The 26315-nt window shown below is 36.7% G+C and overlaps 1 protein-coding gene across 1 annotated transcript in view; it reads right to left on the reverse strand.

Annotated features, from left to right (window-relative positions):
- Nucleotides 1-9276: 9276 nt before the first annotated feature.
- The window catches only part of XIRP2 (xin actin binding repeat containing 2), a 376940-nt gene continuing 359901 nt past the window's right edge, over nucleotides 9277-26315 (reverse strand). The window contains exons 7-10 of the mRNA XM_078146986.1: nucleotides 25518-25651; nucleotides 15310-24754; nucleotides 12972-13105; nucleotides 9277-9365 (exon numbers count right to left, since the gene is read on the reverse strand). Coding sequence (XP_078003112.1) covers nucleotides 13011-13105; nucleotides 15310-24754; nucleotides 25518-25651 — 9674 coding nt within the window. The 3' untranslated portion in view covers nucleotides 9277-9365; nucleotides 12972-13010. The remainder of the gene's footprint in view (nucleotides 9366-12971; nucleotides 13106-15309; nucleotides 24755-25517; nucleotides 25652-26315) is intronic.

The raw sequence follows: 26315 nt of genomic DNA on the forward strand, positions 1-26315 counted from the left end.
ATGAGTCAACTGTGTGAAATGGCAGCCCCCCAAAAAACCTAATTTTGGATTTTATTAACAGAAGTTTGAGTGTTCAGGACTAGAGAAGTAATACTCCTGCCCTTTTCTACTCTGGCAAAATAATTGCTTAAGTTGGGGTACCACGTTTTAGGAAGAATACCTATAAACTGAAGAGCATAAGAGACCTTGAAAATATTTCATGTGAAGAATGATTGAAGGAACTGGGGACATTTAGTGTGAAGAACGAAAGAATTAAAAGAAACAAAAGAGACATAGTAAGGCATTGGAGAAAGTCGTTAGCATCCTTTAAATATGCAGTGCATTCTTTTGAACAGTGTCTGACTACTGTTTCTTGTATTTTAAATGCCCTCCCCTCTTTCCTTCTCTTCAACTGTTGAATTCTTAACTATTTTTAAAACCCAAGTCAAGTCTCACCTCCTTCATGTAACCTCAGATTCCTTAAATTGGTTATGACCTTACCTCCTAGACTTTTCACAGCACTTTGTTTCAAAATACCTTAATTCATTTATCAAATAGTATTGCATATTACCATTAATTGTATTATTAGACTGTCAGCATCATGAGCTCAGGGACTGTCTTTTGTAAAATTGTGTGCCTCCTTCAGCACCTAATACTATACCTTATGCATGGTAAGAACCTGCTTAACATCAAAAATTCCTACTATGATTAAATTCCTACAATGTGCAAGGTGCTGGAAACGCAAAGATAAAAAGTGACACAGTTCCTATCCTCCAGGAGATTGCATTCCACTTGTGTGTGTGTGTGTGTGTGTGTGTGTGTGTGTGTGGGTGGGTGGGGGGTGGGATATGATATGGACACATACATATTATACAAGGCAGGATTATGATGGAGGCAAAGCATTGATTCAGATAAAATGCTGCAGAAAAAAAAATAGGGATGACAGAACACTTTTTAGTGTTAAGATTTCTGAACACTTCCAAACAATGAATATTCATTGATTGAATCTTTGCACCTCTCAGGATACTCAGTGCAATTCGTGGCACATAGCAGGCACTAAATGCTGTTGAATGAATGGTGTATTGTTCCAGGCGCCTGCCCGCATCTCCACACTATAGCAGCATGTGAGATATGTAGAAAAGGACAGCTTCTTGGGGTCCAAGTTAGATTCTAGCTCTGCATTGTTATCCTAGCACTCACAAAAATTATTTTTATGAGTGCGAATGTGAGTGTATGTGTGTATATGTGTGTACTACTAAGATCCAGAATTGTGATAATTTTAAGCAATCAATATGGCCGTTGACTGAAATGAATGATATTACCCTATCTGAAAGGATGTGAGGTTAGTGTAAGGAAGAGTCCATTTTTAGCATTAGCTGTATAATGTTTATATCTATCACAGAACTATTAGCATATGCTCATTGCTCCTACAGGTCTCTTTTAATTTTAATATTTTTTTGCACTTAATAGTATTTTATTTTTTCCAATTACATGTAATGATAATTTTCAACATCCATTTTTGTGAGATTTTGAGTTCCAAGTTTTTCTCCCTCCCTCTCCTCCACTCCCAAGACAGCAAGCAATCTGATATAGGTTATACATGTACAGTCATGTTAAACATATGTCCACGTTAGTCATGTTGTAAACAAATCTCTCTTTTAAAATCATCAACAAATGCAGACAATTCAGTGTATTCAACAACCCCCCCCAAAAGGTAATATATAAAAATGCGGACTTTTACAATGTCCCATTTGTTTTAAAAAGTATATGTCAAATTTGTACTAACAAAGTTGTACTAAAAAAATTGCCTTTTGCGTTCCCTTCTGAACTTTTTTTGTTTTCTTCTGCATATTTTAAAAATGTTTTATTGATGTCTTTTGTAGTAAATAAATGAAACTAATAAAAAGTAACACATCCCTTAAATATTCTTCAAGCTTTCTGGGATCCTTGGACACTCTCTTTTTCCATGTGGAGACTGCAGGGAACTTAAAACCATGCCATTCAGGTACAGCAACCATTAGGACTCTCTCCTCATTTCTACACAAATCATTAGGCACTGGGCAATGGGTCCAAAAGTTACATATGATCTCAAGGCTCACAGCACCAACAGATTGCGGCAGACTTCATCCAAATGACACTTTAATAAATCAAGGTTTATCCCGGGGCAAAACCAACTTGTCACGAATCTACACCCAGATACACTCAAAAATTCCTGACATGAAACTCATGACAGCTCATGACACTACATTATCTCTCAATTTCTGATTTGCCCTACTCTTCCCATCAACTCAATCACTCTAGCCACAATGATTCCTTTTATCTATGTTCCATTATCTGTATATTCTATACTCTACCCTGACACACTCTTATCAAAAACTCCCAGGAAAATGCATCTCATATTGCTCTGTCAAACAACGACAAGTATTAAAGAATTGTTTAAACCTTTTCTAAATAGTCAAGGAATTTATGGGTATAAAAGCAACAGACAGCTCTAGGCTTATTCTGTCATCTTATTTTTCAGGTGGGGGGACATCCTACTAGTCCAACATTACCTATATAGGTGATGTCATCATATGGAAAAATTGGAAATGTTTGGTGTTGTCAATAAGCATGGCATTGCTGACTTTGTAAATAGATGTTGGACTGTCAGGCACCATCCAAAGACATGGTTACCAACAACTGCTATAATTTGGCCTTCTGCTGTGGCATTTGAATCAAAAGAATGTTAAATATCAAGAAGATATACAAGATATTATTTGACCACACAAATATAACCAATTTAATTTCATTTTCTATACTTCAGAAGTAGCCAGTGGTTAATAACATTTTTACAAATGAAGCAAAACTACAAGGGCATTCACATCTGAAATTGCCATGTGATATTTTTGTTAAATGTAGGACAAATGATATGCACTGATCTGTCTTTTTTAATAGGTTTGTAATTTTGAGACAGCTTCTACATAGGCAAGGTAAAAAACAAACAAAAAAGGATAAAAGGCTTGCCTACTGGGGACTTTAAAAAAAACAGCCTTCACTCCCCTGAGAGATAAAAAGCATAATGGATATGTTAATTACCTCACAAGAATTAATGGGAGCATGTTAGACAACACCTTCAGAAGAAGGTGCTATATAAATAAGAGGATGGCAGTATTATCAATTATTGCTAGTGTTCCTGTCCTCCTATAACCTGTTCAATCTTCAGTATACCAAAACTGCTATAGTTATGTGGCCAAAAGTCAAATAATACTAGACTAAAGAACAGTCATTAAGAACCATCCTTTACCAATATTTAATATTTTAAATAATACATGTTTACTTTTTAGCACATCCAAAGCAATATTTACAAAAAGACCCACAACAATCTTTTATTTAATATTTAGAATCATTTTCTAAAAACTTTATGACCATAATATAGTTATGCTTCAAAATATCCTTTTGGCACTATTGAATGATAGCTTTATTTCCAGTACAGGGGAGTAAGAGAAAGGATAAATCAAAGGCCGCAGATATGAATAATAGAATCCTGGAACATCAGAATGTTATCTAGGCTTTTTCCCTGCCTACAGGCAGAACAACATTTAAATTATGCTAAGCTGGACATTGTCTAGTATAAAAAAAGTTTCAATGCATTATTCAACATGGTGATTTTTGTGCTTTATAAAATCGCTGTAGTTTTCACTTATTACCAAGTAATAATGGTTAGGATTCTAAAGCTATTTCTTCTCTGAATTAAGACTAGTATAGCTATATTTGATGATAGTGCTCCAAAGTGAATGACCATAACATTGCTTCATTTTCCCCTTCTATTATTTTATGTTAATTTTCAAAATTTTTTTCTCAAATTTTCTCAAAGCTTAAAAAGTACTGTAGAAAACAATAATAGCTAGAACACAAAAACCAAACCATCCCTACTAATTAAATTAACTTGTTTGTATACGTATGACCTATATGTCAGCTATTTTTTCCCCCCAGTCAGATCATCTCTGAAATGGATCTACTAATTTACAGATTACCTGGTGCTCCATCATTTAGTGAATTTCTAAAGAACTTTTGGGAACAACAGAAAAAAAATACTCAGAGCACAAGTTCTCCTATGGTTCTACTGAGACCATGTACCATATTGGTAGCCTGCATCTGATCTTAATGCGGGTTTGATTTTCTTAGATTTTCTTTGTCACCACTCTGTGACTGGTCCATACTTTAACATTTACCTGGCGCTTTTTCTTGGTTCTCAACAAAATTTCTGAAATGAAGAAAATATATTTCACTTCTTTTTCTTTTCACTCTCTCTGCTTATCTTCTTGCCTACATTAATTTCCCGGGGTTTGGGGCCATTTTGATAAAGTTCATTGAGAAGAAAATCAGAATGAAAATCTACTTTTATATCTTCTAGTTTCTGTGAAATTAAAATGCTTTAGAGCTACTTTAGTAATGTATGTGGGAAAAAAAATATTATCTAGAAAGAATAGGCAAGAAACAAAAGCCATTTATCTGTTGGTGGAGTAAGAAGACAGATTCTTAAGAATTTCACTGCAACTGCCATGTAGAAATGCTCAGGAAATCTGTTACCCAGTCAAAAGAATGTGTTAGTATGTGCCCTGAACTTACCAGGCTTATTTCCGTGAAACTTGAGAAAAGAAGACATTAAACTTAGAAACCATACTTTGTAATAATGCAAACCTTATACATTGCAACTCTGCTATAAGAAATCTGATAGAGTATGGAATTTGGTCTAATATGAACCTACCTTGGACTCTGTGAGATCTGGTCACTAGAAATAATCTAAAGGGTTCATTATAAATTTCCCTTAACAGAGCTCCATGAGATGTACATAGATGACCTCTCAAGGCCACTTTCAGTTTCAGGACTATAATCATACCTAAAGTATCGGTCTGAACATGTCATTCACCTAGTCAATAAACTCCAGTGGTTCCCTATTGCCTCTAAAATAAAATAGAAAATTCTCTGGCATTTAAAGCCTTTCATAACCTTACCTCTTTTCTTATCCCTTATTCCCCTTCCATATATTCTATGATCTAGTGACATTGGCCTTCTTGTTTTTCCTCACATAAGATTCTCCAGCTCCCAACTCCAGGCATTTTATTACTTATCCCTTATGCCAAGCATTCTTTGCATCCTCATTTTCATCTTCTGGCTTCCTTCAAATTTCAATTAAAATACCATTTTTTTAATACTGATGACTTCCCTCTACCGATTATCTGTTTGTAGATACTTATTTGTATGCTAACTCTCCCATTAGGTTAGACTATGAGATCCTTGAGAACAGGGATTTGGGAGGGGCAGCAGTGGGGAAGAAGGGTTATTTTGCTTTTTTTTTAATTTTCTTTGTCTCTCCAGCAGGTAGGGTAATGTCCAGCTCAAAGAAGACACAATAAATGCTTGTTGACTTAACCCTAAAAGTATAGTGTTTCCCTAAAAAAGCAATACTTGTATGTTTAATGCATTTTTAAAAAGAAAAAGAAAGCTAAAATCACTCATGTCATGTTTACAATAGGTAAAACATAAATCAAATGTATGAGTATTCTTTTAAATTTAATTATGAAGATAATTATGAATTTTAAGACCCATCACCTTCAAAACTGGAAAGAAACCAGATAGCCATTGATTGTGGAATGGCTGAACAAAATGAAGCATATGCATAGGCAATACCATTGTGCTGTAAGAAATGACATATATGAAGAATTTATAGGAACACAGGAAGACTTACATGAACAGTACAGTGAACCAGGGAAAATATATGTATATGTTCACACATATATGTATATATACAAATAAACCTATATACACATGCTTATGTATGTCATTACACACAAATATGTGTGTATAATTACTACAATGAAGTAAAACAACACTGGAAGGTAGTGTCTATTTCTTGATTTTTATAAAGCTAGACTCCGATGAATTAATATGGTCAATTTTGATCCAGGAGAAAAGATGATGAAACACATTCTTCCTCTTTGTAGAGGGCTGGGATACTGGATACAGAAAGTTGCATTGGATGGTTTCTGTGCCAAATGGCTTTGCTTAATTACTTTTCTTTGTTACAAGAGAAGGCTTAATTCAAGGGGAGGGGAAATAAGGGGAAATGATTAAGGAAGAAATTTTTACTTAAATTTAACAAGGAATTTTAGGATATCTTTCTTCTGAGTACAATAGAAAGATGCCTGGACTTGGAATTAGGGGAGCTAACCACAAACTCCAGCTTTGCCACTTATTTTGTGACCTAGGGCAAGTCCCTTACCCTCTCTGGGCCTCATTTTCCTTATCTCCAAATTGAGAGGTTTGGACAATATGGCCTCCAATGGTGCATCTAGTTCCAAATCTGTGGCCAGATAAGCCTATGACTTTTTCCAACTACAGACAACTGCCTGGTTCTGTCTTTAGTCATATCACATGAATACAATCACAAAAAAAAAATCTGACTGTCTTGGGAAACGAAATATTTAGAAAACATAACGTGAGCTTTCTGATTGAATTAAATTGGTTTCTGCTCTCCAGAAAGTTTTCTGTTGTCTTAACATAAATGATTGTTGATAAAATGCTGTGTCACCAGCAAGAGGGGAAGTAAAGAGCAATACAATAATTCAATACAAATGATGAATTTGCTATACTACCTCTGTAGTTTGCCATTATCTCAGCAGAACCACCCGACATTCGACTAAAAGTGGTTAAAATGTGGGTCATAGAAATCTATTGAGAGAGCATTGAAAAGAAAAAGAAATAGAAACATACTTTATTTTTAAGGGGAAAAATCTTTGAGACTCTTGCTTCATAGGCAGGAAATCAAAGGTTTATGTTTACTTAATGGAATCTGTGTTGGGGCCTTCTTTTATACAGGCACACACCTAATTAACTGTTAAACCATGCACTGAGGCCAGCGTTATTCTTCCTACATAAACTTCAAAAGCTTTTAGAAAAAGGACGTGTCAGGAGAAAATTCAAAACTCATATTTTGAAAAGTTTTTTTTTTTATTGGGCTTCGACAGTTAAGTAACATATATTCTATTCCTTCATGCAATCAAGATAAAATAAAACTTAGTATTTCTTACAAGTACTAAGAAAAAAGTTTGAAAACAGGAATATGGTTTATACTTTTTAATTTGCACTGAAGTATCTATCTGGTTTACAATAAAACATTGTGGATAATTTATTAAAATAACAAGCATGTTTCCAAGTTAGTTGATTCTTTAGCATTACATTTTTGTCCTCCCCCATCATAATCATTATTACTGCTAAATTTGTTCTGTCAATATATTTAACTGAATTATCTCTTAAATCTCTTTGTGATTTCATTCATCATGATGATTACACATAGCAAGCTTTTGAAAACTGTAATATAATTTCTACTTTTGTCAGATAGCAAAATGGGAACATCTTGTGAGAAATACTTATCTATAATGAACTAACCAAAGCAAATGCTTATATTTTATTATGGAATAAAGTTCATTTACTCATAGTTAAAACAATACATGAAAAAGTTATAGATATGAAATCTTTATTTTTGTCCTGCACACCAGGTGCTATATTTTTCCTTTCTGCTGACATTTTAAAGATCAGCAAGAAGTTTTATGCATAGCAGTTAAGCAGATACTTCATCAGATTGTTTCTAGTATGTCTATAGATATAAATACATACTCTGGTGCAGACTGACAAGACAACACTTATTTAGTTTCTTTGTGGACATTTTAGGGAAGGAAAAACAGTCAAGTTATGATAAGCATGATATTTGTCATAACATACCAAGTTGTACAAGGGGTTCTGATAAAAGGCTATTAAATCCTCTAAAATACTTAACATGGACATAGATGTAAACTTCCACATTCTTTCAGTATCTGCACGTCAGTGTTACCCGATCAATTAAATTTCACTCAATATCATTGTAGCACCTATTTCTTTTAATTTGCTCTTCAATAGTGAGTGACTCACACTGCACCTCATTTCTAGAAGAGGATGCCAGAGGCATTGCTTTACCCTGGGAGTTTTGAGAATCAAACCTTGTTTTTCCATCACTGTATGATACATCTGCAGTTTTACCTTGACAGTGACTCTTGTCATTCTGGTATTCTTTTTCACAGAAGCCCAAAGTGTTTTTAAGTGTATCTACAGAATGTAAAAGGCTTGTGTCTAAAAACGGTTCCTCCTTTTTGGAAAAGGAAGGCATTTTCACAGTTTTAGTGAAAAGAGAAGGCAATTTTGAGTCACTTTTGGTATTTTCTCTCATCAGCAATTCAGTACTGAAAAGTAATGCTGCAGGGACAGAAGCTTCTTCAGACACTAATCCACTGTTGGGTTCAGATTTTGGAGAAATGGCAGCAGGATTCTGTTTGTCATATGCCCCAGCTAAAACTTCTCTGGAGTGACTCTTTTCAGACTCAAATATACCAAGTAATTCTGAAATCCTAGATCCATTTTCTAACTTTTCAAATTCATATTCAGATGCTGCGTGTTTTGTCCCGCTTGATCCTGGTAATGGATTAGGCCTATCGAACATAGATGTCTTCTGCCTACAACTGCTTGGATGTGAGACTGCTACATAATTATTATTATTATTCTTATTCAAATTCTCTTTCCAATTTTCTAGCACCACCTCATCATCAGTGTTAGTAACCTGTAAAACTTCAGCATCACCAGGCTCATTAATTTTTTCATTTTTCTCCTCAGCACTCTGCACAGCCATGTTATTGGTGTCATTAAGATCCATTTCACTTTTCCTCTTATCCTCAGAAACTTCAATCTCTTTCACTTTCTCTTGCACATGCCTGTTTTCTTCCTTCTCTTCTCTCCTTGTCTCATGTGTTTTCATCTCAGTGATTCCTATAACATTATCCTTTTGAGACGTATGGATAGATTGCTGGTGTGGTTGCAAGATAGGAATGCCATCTCTCTCTTTCCATTTTCCTTCTACAAGATTACCATTTTCTAACTTTTCTTCACTTTTATCTTCCAGAGGATGGTCAGGGGAGAGAGAGGTGGTAATATCAGGGGGCCATTTAGGTTTACTCATTTTAAGATCATCTTCAATAGTAAAGGGCTTCTTAGGAGTTTCGTTAAATGGAGGCCAGGTAATTTTCAGTTTCCCCCTCTCACCAGGTTTTTTCAAATTCTCCCCTGGTCCATCGCCATTGCCAGAATCTGTGTGCTGACTGAGAACATCAAGTGTCTGGGGTGTTGCTGGTATGTTCTTACTTAGATCTATTTCTTCATTATGAACAAAGTCCCCTGAGCTGCTTTGATTTTTACAACGCCACTTCTCTTTATGTGGTTTGTGTCCAAAACCTTCATCATAATTTCCTTTAGATTTGAAAAGTTGCTTAAAATGAGGTTTACAGTAAATCTGTCCATGGAGTGATGCATAGTTTCCCAAGCTGCCAAAGAGGGGGAAAAAACCTTTATAATATGTTGTATATCTACTGCTACCTAACAAAGTACAGACTTCAGTTAAAATTATATGACCCACTATTTAATATGAAAAATAGTTATCTGGAATACTTAAACATGAAGTGTTCTGGTTTACTATGTTGAGTTGAATTGCCAATTAAAAAAAACAGAATACTGTATTTTACTCACCACTAAAACAATAATGACCATAACTTTTTTCTTTAATACATCATAAAGCACTTCGTGATCTTATAGCACCTGTGGGTCATCATTATGGATGTCATACTAAACTGTAGTTATAGATGTAGATGACTTAAGAGATTGGGTTAAATTTGAATTAATACTATGACATATTACATAAATTGCTGTTTTGAAAAAAAAATCCCTAACGGTTGGTTTACTTGTGAATGCATCTCCACAGCAAAGTTGTACACTAGTGGCGGTGGTGGGGAAGAATCCATTTTTTAATTTTTACTTATCGGAATTCTGGATAAATAGGAACTTACCATATATTTAATTGTATCTTCTGCCTCCTTTGGAGGCAGCAGAAGGTGGAGAAAGTCTAACAAACTGAGAACCTATTAGAAGCTAAACCTAATGTGTATTTTAAATAGGTTAGGCCTGAAAGTCTTTAATCAAAGTGCCATACATGGTGATAACCCCCATTTTATCATCTCAGAATGACAAGTAATTCACTCCTATTTTTACTCATCAAAAATCAGACTCATTTAAATGCATTCACCTCAAAGGTCTTGGAAGATGAATAAATTTGGAACCATTTTGCCAGGCTGTGTTTGCAGGCCCAGATATTTCCCAAATGAGTTAACTGAGTATTTTTTTGTAGTTGGTGTGACCCTAAGACTTCAATTTATACAGAGATGATTATCACTTATTGAATGCTTTAGCTCTTACAATCCATACATTGGACCATGGTTTTTTAGTAGTTACTTTCTTGACTTGAACAAGGATAGGCGATCATGAATTAGAAACTGGGCTATTAAGTGAATACTTTCTAGGAGGAAAGAAAATGTCATAGGTTTTTCCTCTCTTTATAAGTGATGACAATGGAATTCAAGTTCTAGCAGGTCTTATCAATTTGAAAAAAAATTTTCTTCTGAAGAATATAATAAGAATATGACTATTGCCCCATGGAGGGAAGGATTTAATTTATTCATTCATTTAAATTATCTATGTAAATTCTAGAGTCCTCAGGTGAATCATGACCCTTAATTTTATACTTCCAACTGTCCATTCCATGATTTTGATCTAAAACTGATAACTGAAGTCTTACAATAAATACCCCCTTTCACACTATAGATCATGGTACTGTAAAAGGAGAGGCTATTTGTCTTTGGCACCACTACCAATCCTCAGCCTCCCTTCTTGCCTCCTGCTCAGTCACTTCTTTTAATATTTTTCTCTTTTTTTTTTAAATTTTCAGCCTTTCTGGTTGCTCAGGGCTTCCCACTGCAACACTTCCAATTGGATGCACCTTCATTATCAACATCCTCATGGCCCAAACCTTATTCTCCCTCCCTCACTAGGAGGCAGTGTAGCACAGGGGGTAAGTGTTAGAGCTCATATCAAAAGAGCCAAGTTCAAAATAGAATTCTAATACTTACTACCTGTGGAACCTTGGGTAAGTCACTTATTAATCCTCTTGTGGCTTAAATTTTGACGATTGTGAGATGCCATCTAACGCAGAATAGATGGCCACTAAGATCGCTTCCAGCTCCAGTTGTATGGTTCTATGAACTCACCTGCTTCTACGTCCCTTTCTCTCCGGGCCCTGCTTTCTGCTAGAGGACTATTAGTTAATCTGATGAACTGGTCTGTGACATATTAATGAATACAAATGAGTAAATTTAGCCTATTTCAATTTTAATTAGGACTTTGTAGAAATAATACCTTAATACAAAGCAGTAGCTGTCTTGGTGAGGACTTCAAAATCCATGGTAAACTGGTGAGATTATTTTGGGGTCTGTGGACTTTCAACACAGCTTAAGGACAGCTGCCCCTTCTGCCTATGCATAGATCTGGCCTTCTGTGAAATGTAAAGCCTTGTTCAACAAAACTGTTTCAGATTCATTGAGTTGTAAGGCTAGACCTATTTTTAAAGGTAAATTTGTCTAAAGCTGAGTAGATGAAACAGTTCTTTCTCTTTCCCAACAACCAGAAAAATACCCTATACCATTTGGCCAGTTCCCAAAGGACTTAGACCTTACCTCTAAAGTCCCACAGAAAACAAGAAATCAGAACCTTCCTTTACAGTATGATGAACACGAATGATGGACTCCGGGCTCATACAACTTCCCTTAGGAGGTAGTCTGGGCTTCGACTTTCAAGATTCTTGGGTTTACCTTAGTCCTAGTCCCACAAGCCTGTGAATCTGAATCATGGGCCTGGGGCCAATGGGCAAATACAAATCTACAAAGAGCCCTCTCCTAGTGACTTAGGTCGCAGCCATGCAACAAGGAAAATATGGCAGAAGGTCTGTCCTGTCACCTGGGGAAAGATTAGACTTGAAGAGTCAAGGCTAAACCTCATTTGCATTAAAAGTTTGGGTCATGATGCACCAACATTTTCCTTCAGATTATGGAAAGGATCCCTTTCAAATGTTAGTCAAAACTCAGGCCAATAAAAATCTTATTAGCTTTTAAATAAGACTTGTTTTGAGAGGGGATCTATTTGGCCAGACAGTATGGAACAGAGAGCTGGCCACAGAGTAAGGAAAATCTGAGTTCAAATCCTGCCTTGGCCACATGCTGAATATATCATTCTGGGAAAGTCACTTCAACTTTTAGTAACCCAAACAATAGATACAGATTTTAAATTGTGGAAAAGCCACTTATTTGAATTTACAGGGGAAGTTTCTCACCAGGAACTCCCTTTATCAACGAAATCACGGGTCTAATTTTAAAAAAAAAAGGTGCTTCAAGATTTTCAAGAGAAGCAAAATGAAGGGCATTACGAATGTAGGATGCAAGAGTAAGATAACTGTTTTGCCATTTTGATTACACATATGAATCCAGCATTCTAGACGCCTGGTAAACTCATTTATTCCCACTCCACCTCCCTCTATAAACAAAAATTAACTGCCTGCTGTTCATAAGACACCGTGGTAGGTGCTGAGGACAACAAAGGAAACAGCCACAACAGCAACAGTAAGAATTTGAACAGTTCTGTCCTCAAGGAGCTTATCAATTCCACTGCTCCAAGAAGTAAAAACAGCAAGAAATGACTCAAGAGAAAGGTCAAGGACACCTCTGAAAAATGTATTTTTTTTATGCAATTAGGGTTAAGTGACTTGCCCACCGTCACACAGCTAGTAAGTGTCAAGTGTTTGGTCTGAGGCCAGATTTGAACTCGAGTACTTCTGACTTCAGGGCCAGTGCTCTATCCACTGCGGCACCTAGATGCCCTTGAAAAACATATGTTACAGAGCCTCATTTTGTGGTGGAGTAAACTGTGTATAACAATTGTTGTTATACTTGTATTTAAATGGATAGCTGAGAAGAAAGGGAGTATAGGATTGCCTATATTGTGATGTTTATCTTCTCTAAAGATCAAATATGCCTTCTCCTCCTACTTACCTCAATTTACTACTGCAATGATGGCATCGGAAACATGACTTATGAAAAATGTTCTTGTCTGCTGCCAGGCATTCCATTGGATAAACGGTCTTTTGACAAAGTGTACACATTTCCTTGTCCTGGAGTAGAAGTTTCTAGAAGAAAAATTTTGCAAAGGTCATGTGGCATCTTCTTCAGGTATCTCTTTGAAATAGTTTACTAAATGTCTTTTTAAAATCAATCCATGCAGATAAAGGGCATTGCCATGATACTAGTTTTCACTGTTTGATAACAGGCACGTCATGCAATTTTGACCACAATGCATCTAAAGCCAATATAATTCCACAAGAATATGTGCCTGTATGTAAGTATTTGAATGTGTGCATGTTAATGTATATCACTGTAATTCCATATACCATAGCTACATATCAAACAATAGGAAACTTTTTGTTATTTTTTTTACTCAAGGTAGCATATAATAATATATTCTGCTCATTTAATCAATGAAATAAAAAGAAGTTTCTAAAATGTATTATTTACTCCTTAACCTTCTATGATCAATAATTTGGAACTTGGGTGTTGTCTTGAATAGCAGTTGTACCATAATACAGAGATACTCTAAGGGCTGTTGGTGAATGTGAGGGTGCTCTGCCCAAGACTAAGTGGCCTTTTGAATTCTTGTGTCTATTTCCTATAACTTTTCAGTCTCCTTTCCTTACTGTTTATCAAAGTAGGCAACAACCCCTTAGCCTCTTCTATTTGTAGTTTCAAATTTGCTCTGTGCTTAAAAACATTTTAACTAAGTTGCAGAATTATGCATGAAATATGACTAAAGAGACTCTGAATGAGCCCCACCCACCCAAAATAATTCTCCTATAAGCAGATGCAATTTCATACGTGGATTCTGTGGTATCTTTGAGTGCTAAGACATCTTTTATGTTTAATGTTTGGTTCTCAGTTGAGTTCCAAATAAATATGATATTATTCTTCCTCCAAGACCTGTTTTTTGTGTTTGCCAGAAGTTGGGCATCTGAAATTGCTTAGGCAGTTTTGCTTAATTATGCCAGAAGCAAGCACATCAAAGAACCACATTAACCTGTTAAACTAGACAATATGTTTCAACTATGATAGGGCATAATTATTATTAGTGCTTCTACAGTTTTCATTTTTAAATTTGGTATTTCTTTCAATCTTCCCGAAAGGATTAACTACAATAATGATTTTAGCTAATTATGTAAAATATTTTTGCATGTGAAGTACTGTTAATTGATTTTTTTTTAAAAGTGTCTCTGAATATACAAAATCCCAAGTCCAAGTACAGAATAAATTTATCTCTAGAAACAACCTCCCATCACAGTATATAATTTCATGTGCATGAGAATGGCCTTTTGGGAAATTTAGTCTCGACTTAGGATGAAAAAATTGGTGCTTCAGGACAAAAAGAGAGTGGCATTATAGTCTATCCTAAACAAGCTCTGTAACAGTAAATAAATAAAAGGTCTAATTCAGGTCCTACTTATCCTTTTGTCAGAGAAACAGATCAATAGGAAACCTTAAAGCACATATGAACATTCTAAATTGTTTCTTGGATTATTACTAGGCTGTATTCAACTCCAACACAAACACCACTTAACTCTGGCAGTTAAGAGTATGTCAACAGTAGGTCAGGGCATGTTGCTGAGTATTTACTAAAGTACGCTGATAAAACACTATCATTGGTAGAACACTAAAAGATGAAATGCCAACATTTTGCTCTTAATTCATAAGATCCGAGATTCAGAGTTTTAAGGGACCTTAGAAGTATCAGAGGATCATATATCTACAGAAAACGGTGGATCTCAAAGATTGTCTAGAACTCCCACATTTTACATATGAAGAAACTGAGACCTACATAGGGGAAACGATTTATTCAGGTTCACACGGGTAATAAATGACTGAGCTAGAGTTGGGATCTAGAGCTTTTCATTCCAAAGCTATATTTGGAATTTGTACTTTTTTCTCCCATTGAACAATGATAATTATATTTGGCCAGTTATTTCTCATGTACTGCTACTTCAAATCCATTATTTACCTTAGCAAATCTATGCTTTAAAAATCAACACTTTTTCTGATTTGTTTCACCCAGAATAAATCATTTAAGTCCAATGTCTTTGGAAAGGGAGTGGTATTATAGTAAAAGCCAGCCAAGAGAAAGTAAGAAGGCAAGAATAATGGACACATTTGTTAGTTTGGAGCTATGTTGTTTGAATATATGCACACACTTCATTTAATGCAAAACACTCTGATTAGTGGGCTCATGTGCCTTAATTGGTTAATCTTTCTTCACACTTCAAAACTCATGCTTTGTAGATTCATTTACCACTCCTAAAAGCAGCTTCCTCATGGAAGCTACTCCTCATTTCGGTTGCAGAGGTATCTGAAACAGCATATCCCAGACTTTTGAAGACTCTCTCACTTTCCTGCCATGTCTTCTGAAAATTCCTCAAGAGCTCTTCTGGTGAATCTTCTGCAGAGATATCCAAAATGTGGCCGGCAATGACATCTTCATAGGTTGGTGGGGCATGCTTGAAGTCAAAGCCAGACTTAACTGCTTCTGAGTTTTGTGCTGAAGAGCCTACTGTCTTTGACCCAACAATTTTATTTTTGTATGTATCCACTCCTGAAAAACATTCTCTTAGGGATTTTGCTTCTGAGCACTCAATGGGTTGTTCATATGGAATTTTGTTCTGGGGATCTTTGGAATGACCACAAGAAAAGTTTCTGAAACTGCTGTTTATGCTTTCACTTTCCATAGCTGTCAACCCAAATCCCTTCTGGCTAAAGGTGTGCATTTCCTGTCTTCGGTTATGGTTTACTTCACCATTTGTGTGAACTCTTCTATTTGACTGTGCCTCAAAAATTGGGTCATTCTGAAATTTCTCTAGCCATCTGTTTGTTCCACTTTCATTGCTCTTTACTACATTTTCAGCCACATGAACTGTTTGATTGGAAGCTTCATATATCTTAGAGTGCCCTGACAAGCCTACCTGAGGGACTTCAACTTTGTGTATGATTTCGATTGAATCAAAACTTTCAGTATCTGGCACCACGTGCCCTGTGATATTGACTCCATCGCTGTGAATGTAAGTTGCCCTTTTCTCTACCTGCTGGACCTCCTCTTGTGCTTCTTTGGCTTCTATGACTGTACTAGCAGTGACATGAGATACATTTATAGGGATTGGGGTTTCTGTCTTAATTTGACGTCGCAGTGTTGCAGGAGACCTGACTATTTCAGCTCTTTTCTCTACAACTGGACCTGGGGTTACGGACTGATAGTGACACGTCTTTTGGGACAATTTTGCTGTGGTGTCTTTTAGTTTGGCAAGTTGCTCAGAGCGGTTTCTAGGGGGAGAAGGAGAAGCTGATGCCTGGTGATCTCTGGATGGTGGTGTTGTGGATCTGCTTCGGGAAGGAAAAATAAATACACTTCCCTTCTTCACAGGAGTCAAAGAAGGCCTGTTCACAGTAGGTGTCTCTGTTTTTCGGGCAGTAGATTCAATTGTTATGAAAGTAGGTGATGGTGAACGTTGTTTTAAATATGGAGAAATATTTCGACATTCTACCTGTTTAATTTCCTGTTGGGATTTCACTTTTTGATAAGATTCTTTTTCTTCTATAATTTTTTCCTCTTTCTGGACTCTTTTGCTAGACCCAACACTAATGTTTGCTATTTGAGGTGATGGTTCACTAGAATGGGATTTCTCTTTTTGATCAGATTCTTTTCCTTTCATAATTTTCTCTTCTTTCTGGATTTTTTTATTAGAGCTAGCACTAATCTTTGATATTTGGGCAGATGCTTCACTAGGAGGTTCAGTTCTCAATTTCACTGCTTTGGAGGAATTCATGCACATTCGGATGGTGTTCTCACAAGAAATGAGCATTTCTTCCACTTTAGTTTTAATATGGATTAATTCCTCTTTTACTTTTTCTAAGTTATTATCCATGGCAATTCGAATTCCATATTCTTTTCTTTGCTCATTCATCAGCCATTCTGGGATAATATTCAATAGTATCTGAAATGCTTTCATATCATTTTTATTTGGTTCTGTTTCAAATTGTTTCACTCGAGACAGAACTTGCTGTAGTTCTTCACGTTTTCTCAAGAACTCCAATATATTTATGGTGCATTTTTCATCATCGTGCTGGGAATTTTGCATGGAAGAAAATAAAATCCTATTTTCTGTTATCTTTTCCTTGGACTCTTTAGTATTAGCAGGGACCTGTTTCTCTTGTATGCCCTTGATTGTGAGGCATTCTTCTTTCAGACCGTTATATTGCTGGGGTAATTTTTTATGCTTGACTTTACTTTCAGAAGTATGAATCTGTGTTTGCTGACAATTTCGTGTCAGTGAGTCAATGTGTGCATCAATAACTTTTTTCTGGACTACTTTCTCTGATGATTTATTCTTAAGGTGTTCTTGCTTTCTTTCCACTATTAATTTTTGTGGTTTTGGACCAACCACTACCTGTCTCTGGTTTTCTTCTTGAGTTGCTAAAGCTTTCATGCCCACTAATTCCATTCTTTCTTTTGGATTGTGATAAATGTTATTTGATTCTTTTTCTTGCTTCTTCTCTGAAGGATTGGTAGGCATTTTACTCATTTCTCTTTTTTCCTTCTTTTGTAGCTGATAACATTCCTCAACAGTGTTTTCCCTATTTCTAGTAACTGTATTTATCTCATTTTTCTGTCTTTCCTGGCGCTCTTGTTTCATTGTGGTTTGAACATTAGGTACTGGTTGCTTTTGGGAAATTTTGAAATCTTGGGATATTTTATTTAAGCTTAGCTCTAAAGTTGGGAACTTGACACTTTTAGCTTTTAAATTTGGGGATACTGACTTGTTTGGGGATAGGTACAATTGCTTCTCATTAATTTCCTGCTCTCTTACATGAGAAGAATATTCTTGGCATGTTTGTTCCATTTGATGAGCTAAGCTATGTTGCTTAATGTCCCTTGAATCTTGGACAGCTTCCTTTTGAATGTGCTCTTCATCCATAGGTATGTCCAAGACACTGTGGAGCTTCTGGGCAGCCAGTGACACTGCTGATGATTCAGACATCAGGTCTTCACTAGAAGTCCCTTTGGTCTGGAGACTGACTTGATGCTTAGAATTTGACTGTGTGACCTCTGTGGCTGATGTAGGCAAGGAATCTTCTTCCCTTGGTTTCTGTGATGTTATTTTTACTTCAGACTTTAATTCAATTCCATTATGACCTTCTGTTTTGACTGTGTGATGGCAAGAGCTTTGATGTTTCTGCTTTTCAATCTCTTCCCTTTGCTGCTTGTATTTTTCTTCAGCAATCATTAGAGGGGTTTTAAATTTTCTGATATATGGCTTAGGGCTTGTCTGTTCTGAATCTAAAGGAAAGGAGTAGCATTTGACAAGAGGTGAGATTTTTTCTTCTTTGGGAGGTAATGCTTCCTGAGCAGTCTGAAGGGAAGGCTTTATGGGCTCAGCAGTGGATGATTGTTGTTTTTCTTCAGAAGTCTCAGTATACATTTTCTCCTTTTTCTGGGTGTGCTCCACACTGCTCTTTATCATCACTGTATTTTGTTCCTTTGTTTTGGTCATCGTAGTTCCTATATTTGACTGAAGATGAAGAGGTTCCATCTTGGGATTGATACTACGTTCATTTTCATCAGACTGTTTGAAGAATTTTGGTTTGGGGAACTTGGGAGGAGGTGGAAATGCTGTTGGTTTTCCTATTAAAGATCTGGCCCCTGAATAAGTTTGTACTGCCTCTTGGCAATGTTGCTGAATACTCTCTCCACAGTCTTTTGTTTGAATTGTGGAAGAAAAAAGATGTACGGGTTTCTGTGATGGAGGAGGTGGGGGAGGCAAAAAGGTTGGTGGACATTCTCCCTCAGTTTTGTCATCCACTGGTGGAGGTGGGGGAGGAAGGCAGGGGAAGCCATCAAATTCAGCCTTTATCTTTTCTGTGGATGGCAATGAAGAAAACTCATGTTTATCAGGTAACATCATTAAAGGAGGTGGAGGAGGTAGAGGAAATTCAATTTCAGATGATGCATTGGACGGAGGAGGTGGAGGTGGCGATGGAGGTGGAAGGGAGGAATGAGTTTCAGCCATATTACTCACAGCAGCCAATTTTTCCACAGTCACTTTTAAGTTTGTTGAAGCATCCATCTTTGTTTGAGAGTTCTCATTGTTCTGATGAACATCAATCTTTTTATTCCTTTCTGTTGTTGCCTTAAATTTTCCATGGTTTCCCTTTGTGGCTTTTTCTTCAGATACATTTTGAATATCCTGTTTGAGGAACAAAGGAACAAAAGGCTGTGTTTGCTGAAGGTTCATTTCATTCCTTTGAAAAGCCTCACTAGCATACTGTTCTTGTCTCATTTCTTCCTTTAGTAAAATTTCCTTCTGAATATGACCAGTCACTCCATACATCTTATTGTCATTAGCTGGGATGCTAACTGGGGGGCTAGCACAAGACTTGCAAGTGGGTGTATCTGTTGCTACTTTTGTCTTTTTAGTCTTTTTATGACTTTTTTCATGGGAAGACTCCCTGGCTTGCTGGCCACTGCTTAGCATACACATTTGATTCTGCTGCATTTTTTCAGTAGTCAAGGCAGCACTAGAGGCATCATCCTTTTTCAGTATAGCACCCATCTCTGATTTCTCACTTCTTACATTTTTCTGAACTGAGCTATAAGAAGCTTCCTGGCTCCTCACATGCTCTTTTCTAAGGTATTGTGTTCTTGATGCATCGGCTTGGATGCTGTTTTGATCTCCATTCTGGAACAAATTTTCAGCAGTGTTGGGAGGTGAATTGGACAATCTTTGGAGGCTCTTCTCAAGGGCATCGTAGTTTTGGTCACGACCTATAACAATTTTTACAGTGCCTTTGGGGGCTTCTGGAGGGACAATATCACTATGTTTTCCTTTTGAATAGCCATGAAAAGATTTGGCTGCAGTTTGTTTAAGCATTCCTAATTTATCTTGGTATTGGGCTCCTTGCTCAAATGACTCAGATTTTGGCTGCAGGGTCCTTTTTATGTCCCTGGGGGTAGCTACCTGGCTGTTTTGGGTTTTGTGTTCTTCAGTGGAATCACATCTCACAGCCTGCCTCACTCCTTTGGTTGCAGTTTCTTTGTCTATGTTCTTGTAAGAATGCTGATCTTCTTTCAGTACTCGTAATGTTGCCTCAAGGTCATCTCGCATAAGCTCCTTTTTCAAAATTTCAGTCTTTGTGTTTACTGCTTTTTCAAGAGATTCAATAGCTTGTTTAATATCACCAGGGATAATATCAGGCTTCTCAGTTTCTTTCCATTGGTGCCTTGCTTCTTGAAGAGACTTCAATGTCGCAAGCATGTCAGCTTTCATAATTTCTTCCCTTTTTGTAACTGTTTTCTGATTTATGGCCTCACTGAGGGAACTTAGGGTTGCTTTCAAATCACCTTTTACAATTTCTTCTTTAGGTGCCTGACAGGATGTACTCTGAGGCTCTGTCATGAAAACCTTAACTGTATTATACACATCTCCTGGGATGATGTCAGTTTCATTAACAGTACGTTCAATTTGAGACTTCCTTTTTGTTAGTAACAGCTTTGTGCCTTCAACATCACCACCAATGATTTCCTCCTCTCCTTCTTGTTTCCCAGTTGTAAGTGTTTCATTTGACCCTGTCTGGAGTAGTTTGAGGTAATCTAATGCTCCAGCTTCTATGCATGTTGTGAAAAATTGAACGTTTCCCCTCTCTGATGCGTCTACTTTAGTCTTTTTGGCTATTTCATAATTTGCAGCAGAAGACAATAAGTTGTGAATAGTGCGTTTCACATCTCCACCTATTATTTCTTCATGTTCTACTTTGTTATCATTATCATTTTCATGAAGAAGACAATAGATTGTCATATTAATATCCCCTCTTTCATCTTCCTGAATTATAATGCCTTGTTTTACAGATCGTTCTTCACTGAACAAGTTTTTTATTGCTTGTTGTATATCCCCTCTCACTATTTCTTCTTTTTCAGATTGAATTTCTGTAGATCTGTTTAATAACTGGGCTTTGGTCAAACTGACATTACCCTTTTCTTCTTCGCCAATTAAAATCTCTCTTTTGACATCATTTCTTTTGGAAAGCAGGTTCATCATTATAGTTCTGATATCTCCTCTAATAACTTCTTCTTTCTGTATTTCAGGAGATTTCTGATTCATTAGCTGGTACTTAGCCATCCGGACATTCCCAACTTCATTTGCTTCAATGATAATTCCATGAGATTCAATCACTTTCTGTGAATATAATTCTTCTAAGGTTTCTTTAATGCTCTTTCCAATAATTTCCTCCTTTTCCACTTTATTTTCATTAAATTCATGAAGGGGTGTTGTTTCAAAGAGCCATGTTGTTGTTTTGACATCAGAGGGAGGGATTTCTTCTCTGGTTATTTCTCTGATATATTCACCTGTTTCCTTAATAGAATCTAAAGTCTGATTTTCAAAAAGCCATACTGCTTGTTTGACATCACCTTTCTGCACATCTTCCTTAGTGACTGTCTTGATATGCTGATATTCTGACCCCTGTCCTCTCAACTCATCTAGGGTGTGAGTTTCAAACAGCCAAGTAGAGGTTTTAACATTGCCCTGTTGTATTTCATTGACAGTAACTGTTCTAACACATGTTCTTTTCTCAGAGTCTTCAGATTCAAAGAGTTGCTTATGATATTTCACGTTCCCACCGTGAACACAGTCAATAGTGGGAACAATTACATTTGTCCCTTTTGAAATCTTATCTAGTGGTTGTGTTTCAAATTTATATCTGACAGAACTAACATCTCCTTTTTGAATATCCTCTTGTGTGACTGATTTGATAATATATACATTATCTGATTCATTAATAGAATCTAAAGGTTTTGTTTCAAACAGCCACCTAGTCCCACATACATCTCCATGAATCACTTCTTCTTTCTTAACTGTTGTCACTTCATGATAATACCCTTCTTTGTCTTGAATAGCATAGAGTGGTTGGGTTTCAAATAGCATTCTATAGTTTTTCACATCCCCCTTCATTATTTCATCTTTGCCAGTGGTTTTCTCAGTGCTGATCTCTTCGGATTTGTCTTTAATCTGGTCCAAAGAAAAAGTCTCAAAAATAAAGCACCCTCTTCTCACATTCCCACCTTGTATGTCTGTCACTGTCTTGACTAATTCATCACCTTCTTGGCTGTCTTTTATCATATCAATAGGCTGGTTTTCAAAGAGCCACCTGCAATTTAAAACATTGCCTTTCTGAATATCTTCAGCTTGTAGGGTTTTGATCTTTTTCAAAACCTCCTCTGAGCTGGAACTTATGGAATCCAAGGACTGATTTTCAAACTTGTACTTCATGCTAGAAACATCCCCAGACTGAATATCCACTTCCACTGACCTGATTTCCTTTCCTTCTTCTCCTTGTATTTTGTCTAGATTTTCTGTCTCAAAAAGAAAGCAGGCTGTGCGGACATCCCTTCCTTGGATGTCTTCCTGTTTTACAGTTTGGAGTTTGACTAGTGCTTCTGAGTCATCTTTTATTGCATCAAGTGGTTGAGTTTCAAAACGCCAAGTACATGTTTTGACATCTCCTTTATGAATTTCTTCACTGTCAGTCATTAACTCTGTCTTGTCATAAAGGGACTCCATTGGCTGGGTTTCAAACAGCCATGTGTAGGTTTTTACATCCCCTTTCACAATATCCATAGTTTGCTGTTTTTTACTTTCTTCATCTTCCATCTTATTAAAATATTTAATAGAATCTAGAGGCTGCGTTTCAAACAACCATTTAACAGACTTCACATTGCCAGACTGTATTTCTCGTGTAGATATCCCTTTGATAATCTGGTATTTATGAATGCTCTCGTCAAATTGATCAATGGGCCTAGTTTCAAATAGCCACCTACAACTTCTCACATCACCCCTTAGTATTTCTTCTTGTTGAACTGTTTTAACTTCATGATATCTTCCAAGATGATCTTGAATAGCATACAGGGGAGTTGTTTCAAAGAGAGATTTATTGAACTCTACAGCACCTCTGGTTACTCCTTCCACTTGTATTTTATGTGATTCATCAACCTTAATTAAATTGTTTGATTCAAAGATATGTGTGTAGCTTCGAACATCCCCTCTGTCGATCTCTTCAAGTTTAACTGTCCTTATATGCTCTTTCTCCCCCTCTCTAATCTCTTCTAAAGGTTGAGTCTCAAAAATCCATTTCTGGTGTCTCACATCTCCTTTTTCCTCTTCAGAAGCCACTATCTTTGGAAGTTTACCAACTTCTGGACTATCTTTTAAAACATCCATTGGAAGTGTTTCAAATAAGTACTTGGTGGCTTTTACATCACCACCTATTATTTCCTCAGCTGGCAAAGGATTTGACTCAGTGACCTCTTTTAGGGTATCTAAAGGGTGAGTTTCAAACATCCAACACTTTCTGCAGACATCAGTACCTATGATAGTTTCCTTTTCAATGATGGACACTTCGGATTCTTCTTTGATGGACTCGAGAGGTTGGGTTTCAAATAGCCACTTTGCCTTACTTACTCCACCTCTGATGTTTTCTTCCATGGATATTCCACGTACAACTTTAACTTCTGTAACATCTTTATTAATCATGTCCAATGGTTGTGTTTCAAACATCCAGCGTGCGGTTCTCACATCCCCCTTTTCAATGTCTTCCCTGTGAACAGTTTTAATCTCAAGAACTTGCCCTAAATTATTTTTGATAACATACAGTGGTTGAGTTTCAAAATGTTTTATGCTCCTCTTCACATTCCCTTTAATCTCTTTGAGCTCAGATCTAAGCTGTAGTAAGTTAGCTTCATCCACTGAATATAGCTGCCCAAGTTGGTCAAGATTTTGAGTTTCAAATAGGTATTTCACAGTCTTGACATCACCTCCAGTTATATCTTTAATAGCAATTACTTCTGACCCTTCTTGTTGGTCCTCATGAATTTTGTTCATTGAATCTAGTGGTTGTGTTTCGAACATCCATGTGGTTGTGCGCACATCTCCCCTGGCTAGTTCTGGAACTTTCAAATCACTCTCTGTGGATCCAGAAGAATGAACCCCTAATGTATCTATTGGTTGGGTTTCAAACATCCATTTGGCATATTTCACGTCTCCCCCAGCAATGATTTCTTGATCAGCAATGCCTTTTTTGCTGTTGCCTTCATTTGGAGATTGATCTTTGATGGAATCCAAAGGCTGGTTCTCAAAAATCCATCTCATGGACTGTACTTCTCCCTTCAGAATTTCATCCCATTCAAGCAACTCTCTTTCAGGATTCGGACATTTTTGATCGCTGCCACCAGTATTTTCAAAAACATAGCGAGTTTGCTGCACATCTGCAGAAACAGAGTCTCCTGTGTCTACCTGATGAGACACAATCTCAGAAACATCACTAATGTAATCTTTTTCTAAGTTTTTTCTTAATTCAGGGTGGATGTGTTTGTATAAGCGATTTAATTCATATAAATTTCTCTGCTTGGAATATAAATCTTTGGGGATGGGAAATTTTCCAGGGGGTCTAGGGAATTCAGGGGACTGGGAAAATGCTGTCACATCTGCTAATGTTGGCATGACTTCAGGTGGGGGAGGAGGAAAATCTTCTGTCTTTCCAAAATTTGTGGTGTTAACCTGTGCAGAGGATGAAGAAGTAGATCTGTATTCACTGTGCCTCATGGTCGACGTATCCTGCCTCTGACTGGCTGAAGCATTGGCAGTTAAGGAAGTGATAACTGGAGATGGCCACACAGTTTCTTTATATTCACTGTCGATCTTTAGGGAACAAAAATTTATGTTTGAAGAGTGAGAGAGGAAAAGAGGCTTTGTAGGCATGGTCATCACATTTCCACACAAGGTGGCTTGCTATGGGAATACCAGCATTTGGGTGTTAGGTAGGCAACCTACTCCATTTAAATGGCTACATAGGTGAAGTTTTCAATATTTATCACTCTCCAGCTACAATCTACTGACATGGAATAGTTATGTTGCACATGTAATATAAACTACCTTCAGTTCATAACATTTCCACATTCCAAATAAGATACTGGTATTTTCTGCCTTTACTTGATTTGTCATTAAAAAATAATCTGAAGAAAAGCAACAGAAAACTCAAAAACTTGCCCAGGATTCTAAACAGTGGGATGTCATAAAAAGGAGTAGATGAAAGCAATTTAAAGTATATTTTATTATTTTACCTATGGGCACGACAGTTATAACAATTTCACATTAGGAGATATGTTGATTTCCACTCCCCTTCCCCAAACCCCATCGAGTGCAAGGCTTTTAACTACATTTTCTCCAATAAGAAAAGTACTAACCATTGTCTGTCTTTAGCCTTGGTTGGATCAATATTCTTCCTGGTGGTGTGCACCCAGTTTTTAAAGGTGTGTTTTAAAATTTTAAAAATCACTTAGAAGACAAGAATGGAGATGAAATAATCTGAAATACTACATATCTTATTCTAGGCTGGCCTTTGATGTGCTTGTTAACTCCTCCTCCCATCCATCCAAATGACTGTCTTTGTTCAGTTGCCTACCTTAATATGTTTGACTGGAGTCGCCATATCTCTATCAGAATGAAGGACCTTTTCTTGGGCTGTCTTTTCAAAGTGCTGTTTTAAAAACTGGGTTGAAACCTTTGGTATCTCTTCATCCTCAGGTGTGTCAATAACTGCAGTCACAAAAGAACACCAGGAGATTTTTTCAGTTACTTTTTTGAAGGCTGACTTTTTAATGGAGTGAAACCAAAAGAAGAAGCATACCAGGACTCTCCACTGAGCCTTAGTTTTCAGACTTCACGAGGCAATACACTTTCCCATTACTGACTTTATTATAAGAAAGAAAATCTACCTACTCTCCACATGACTATGAATGTAGTACTTATTTCCTAGCCGCTAATTTTCAGGCTAGTCAATAGGACTGAATATTGCTTAAATTTCTTAGAGGTAAACATAAACTTATACTACAATCACAAGGAAAGAGGTTGATTAGCATGTGGAACATACACACGAAAGGAAAACACAAACTAGACTTTGAGTCAGGAAAAACAAGAGTTCGAATTCTACAGCTGTCACTTAGCAGCTATGTATCTATGGGCATATCTTCTAAATGCTTTAAGCTTCAGTTTCCTCATGAACAAAATGGAAGATAAGAGGGACTACCTCACAGGGATGTTGTAAGGTTTAAGTAAGTTTGATTGATGATGACTTGAAGACTGTTTTCCTATTAACCACATGGACATAATAAAGGCAGGAATCTAGCCAAGGAAGGTACAAGATTATGACTTTGCTATCTTCCCATAGTTTTGATATTTCTTGTATTCATTTTTATCACAA

This window comes from Phascolarctos cinereus, unplaced genomic scaffold (genome assembly GCF_003287225.1).
Source record: "Phascolarctos cinereus isolate Bilbo 61053 unplaced genomic scaffold, phaCin_HiC Scaffold_726;HRSCAF=1367, whole genome shotgun sequence".
In the NCBI taxonomy this organism is placed as follows: domain Eukaryota; kingdom Metazoa; phylum Chordata; class Mammalia; order Diprotodontia; family Phascolarctidae; genus Phascolarctos; species Phascolarctos cinereus.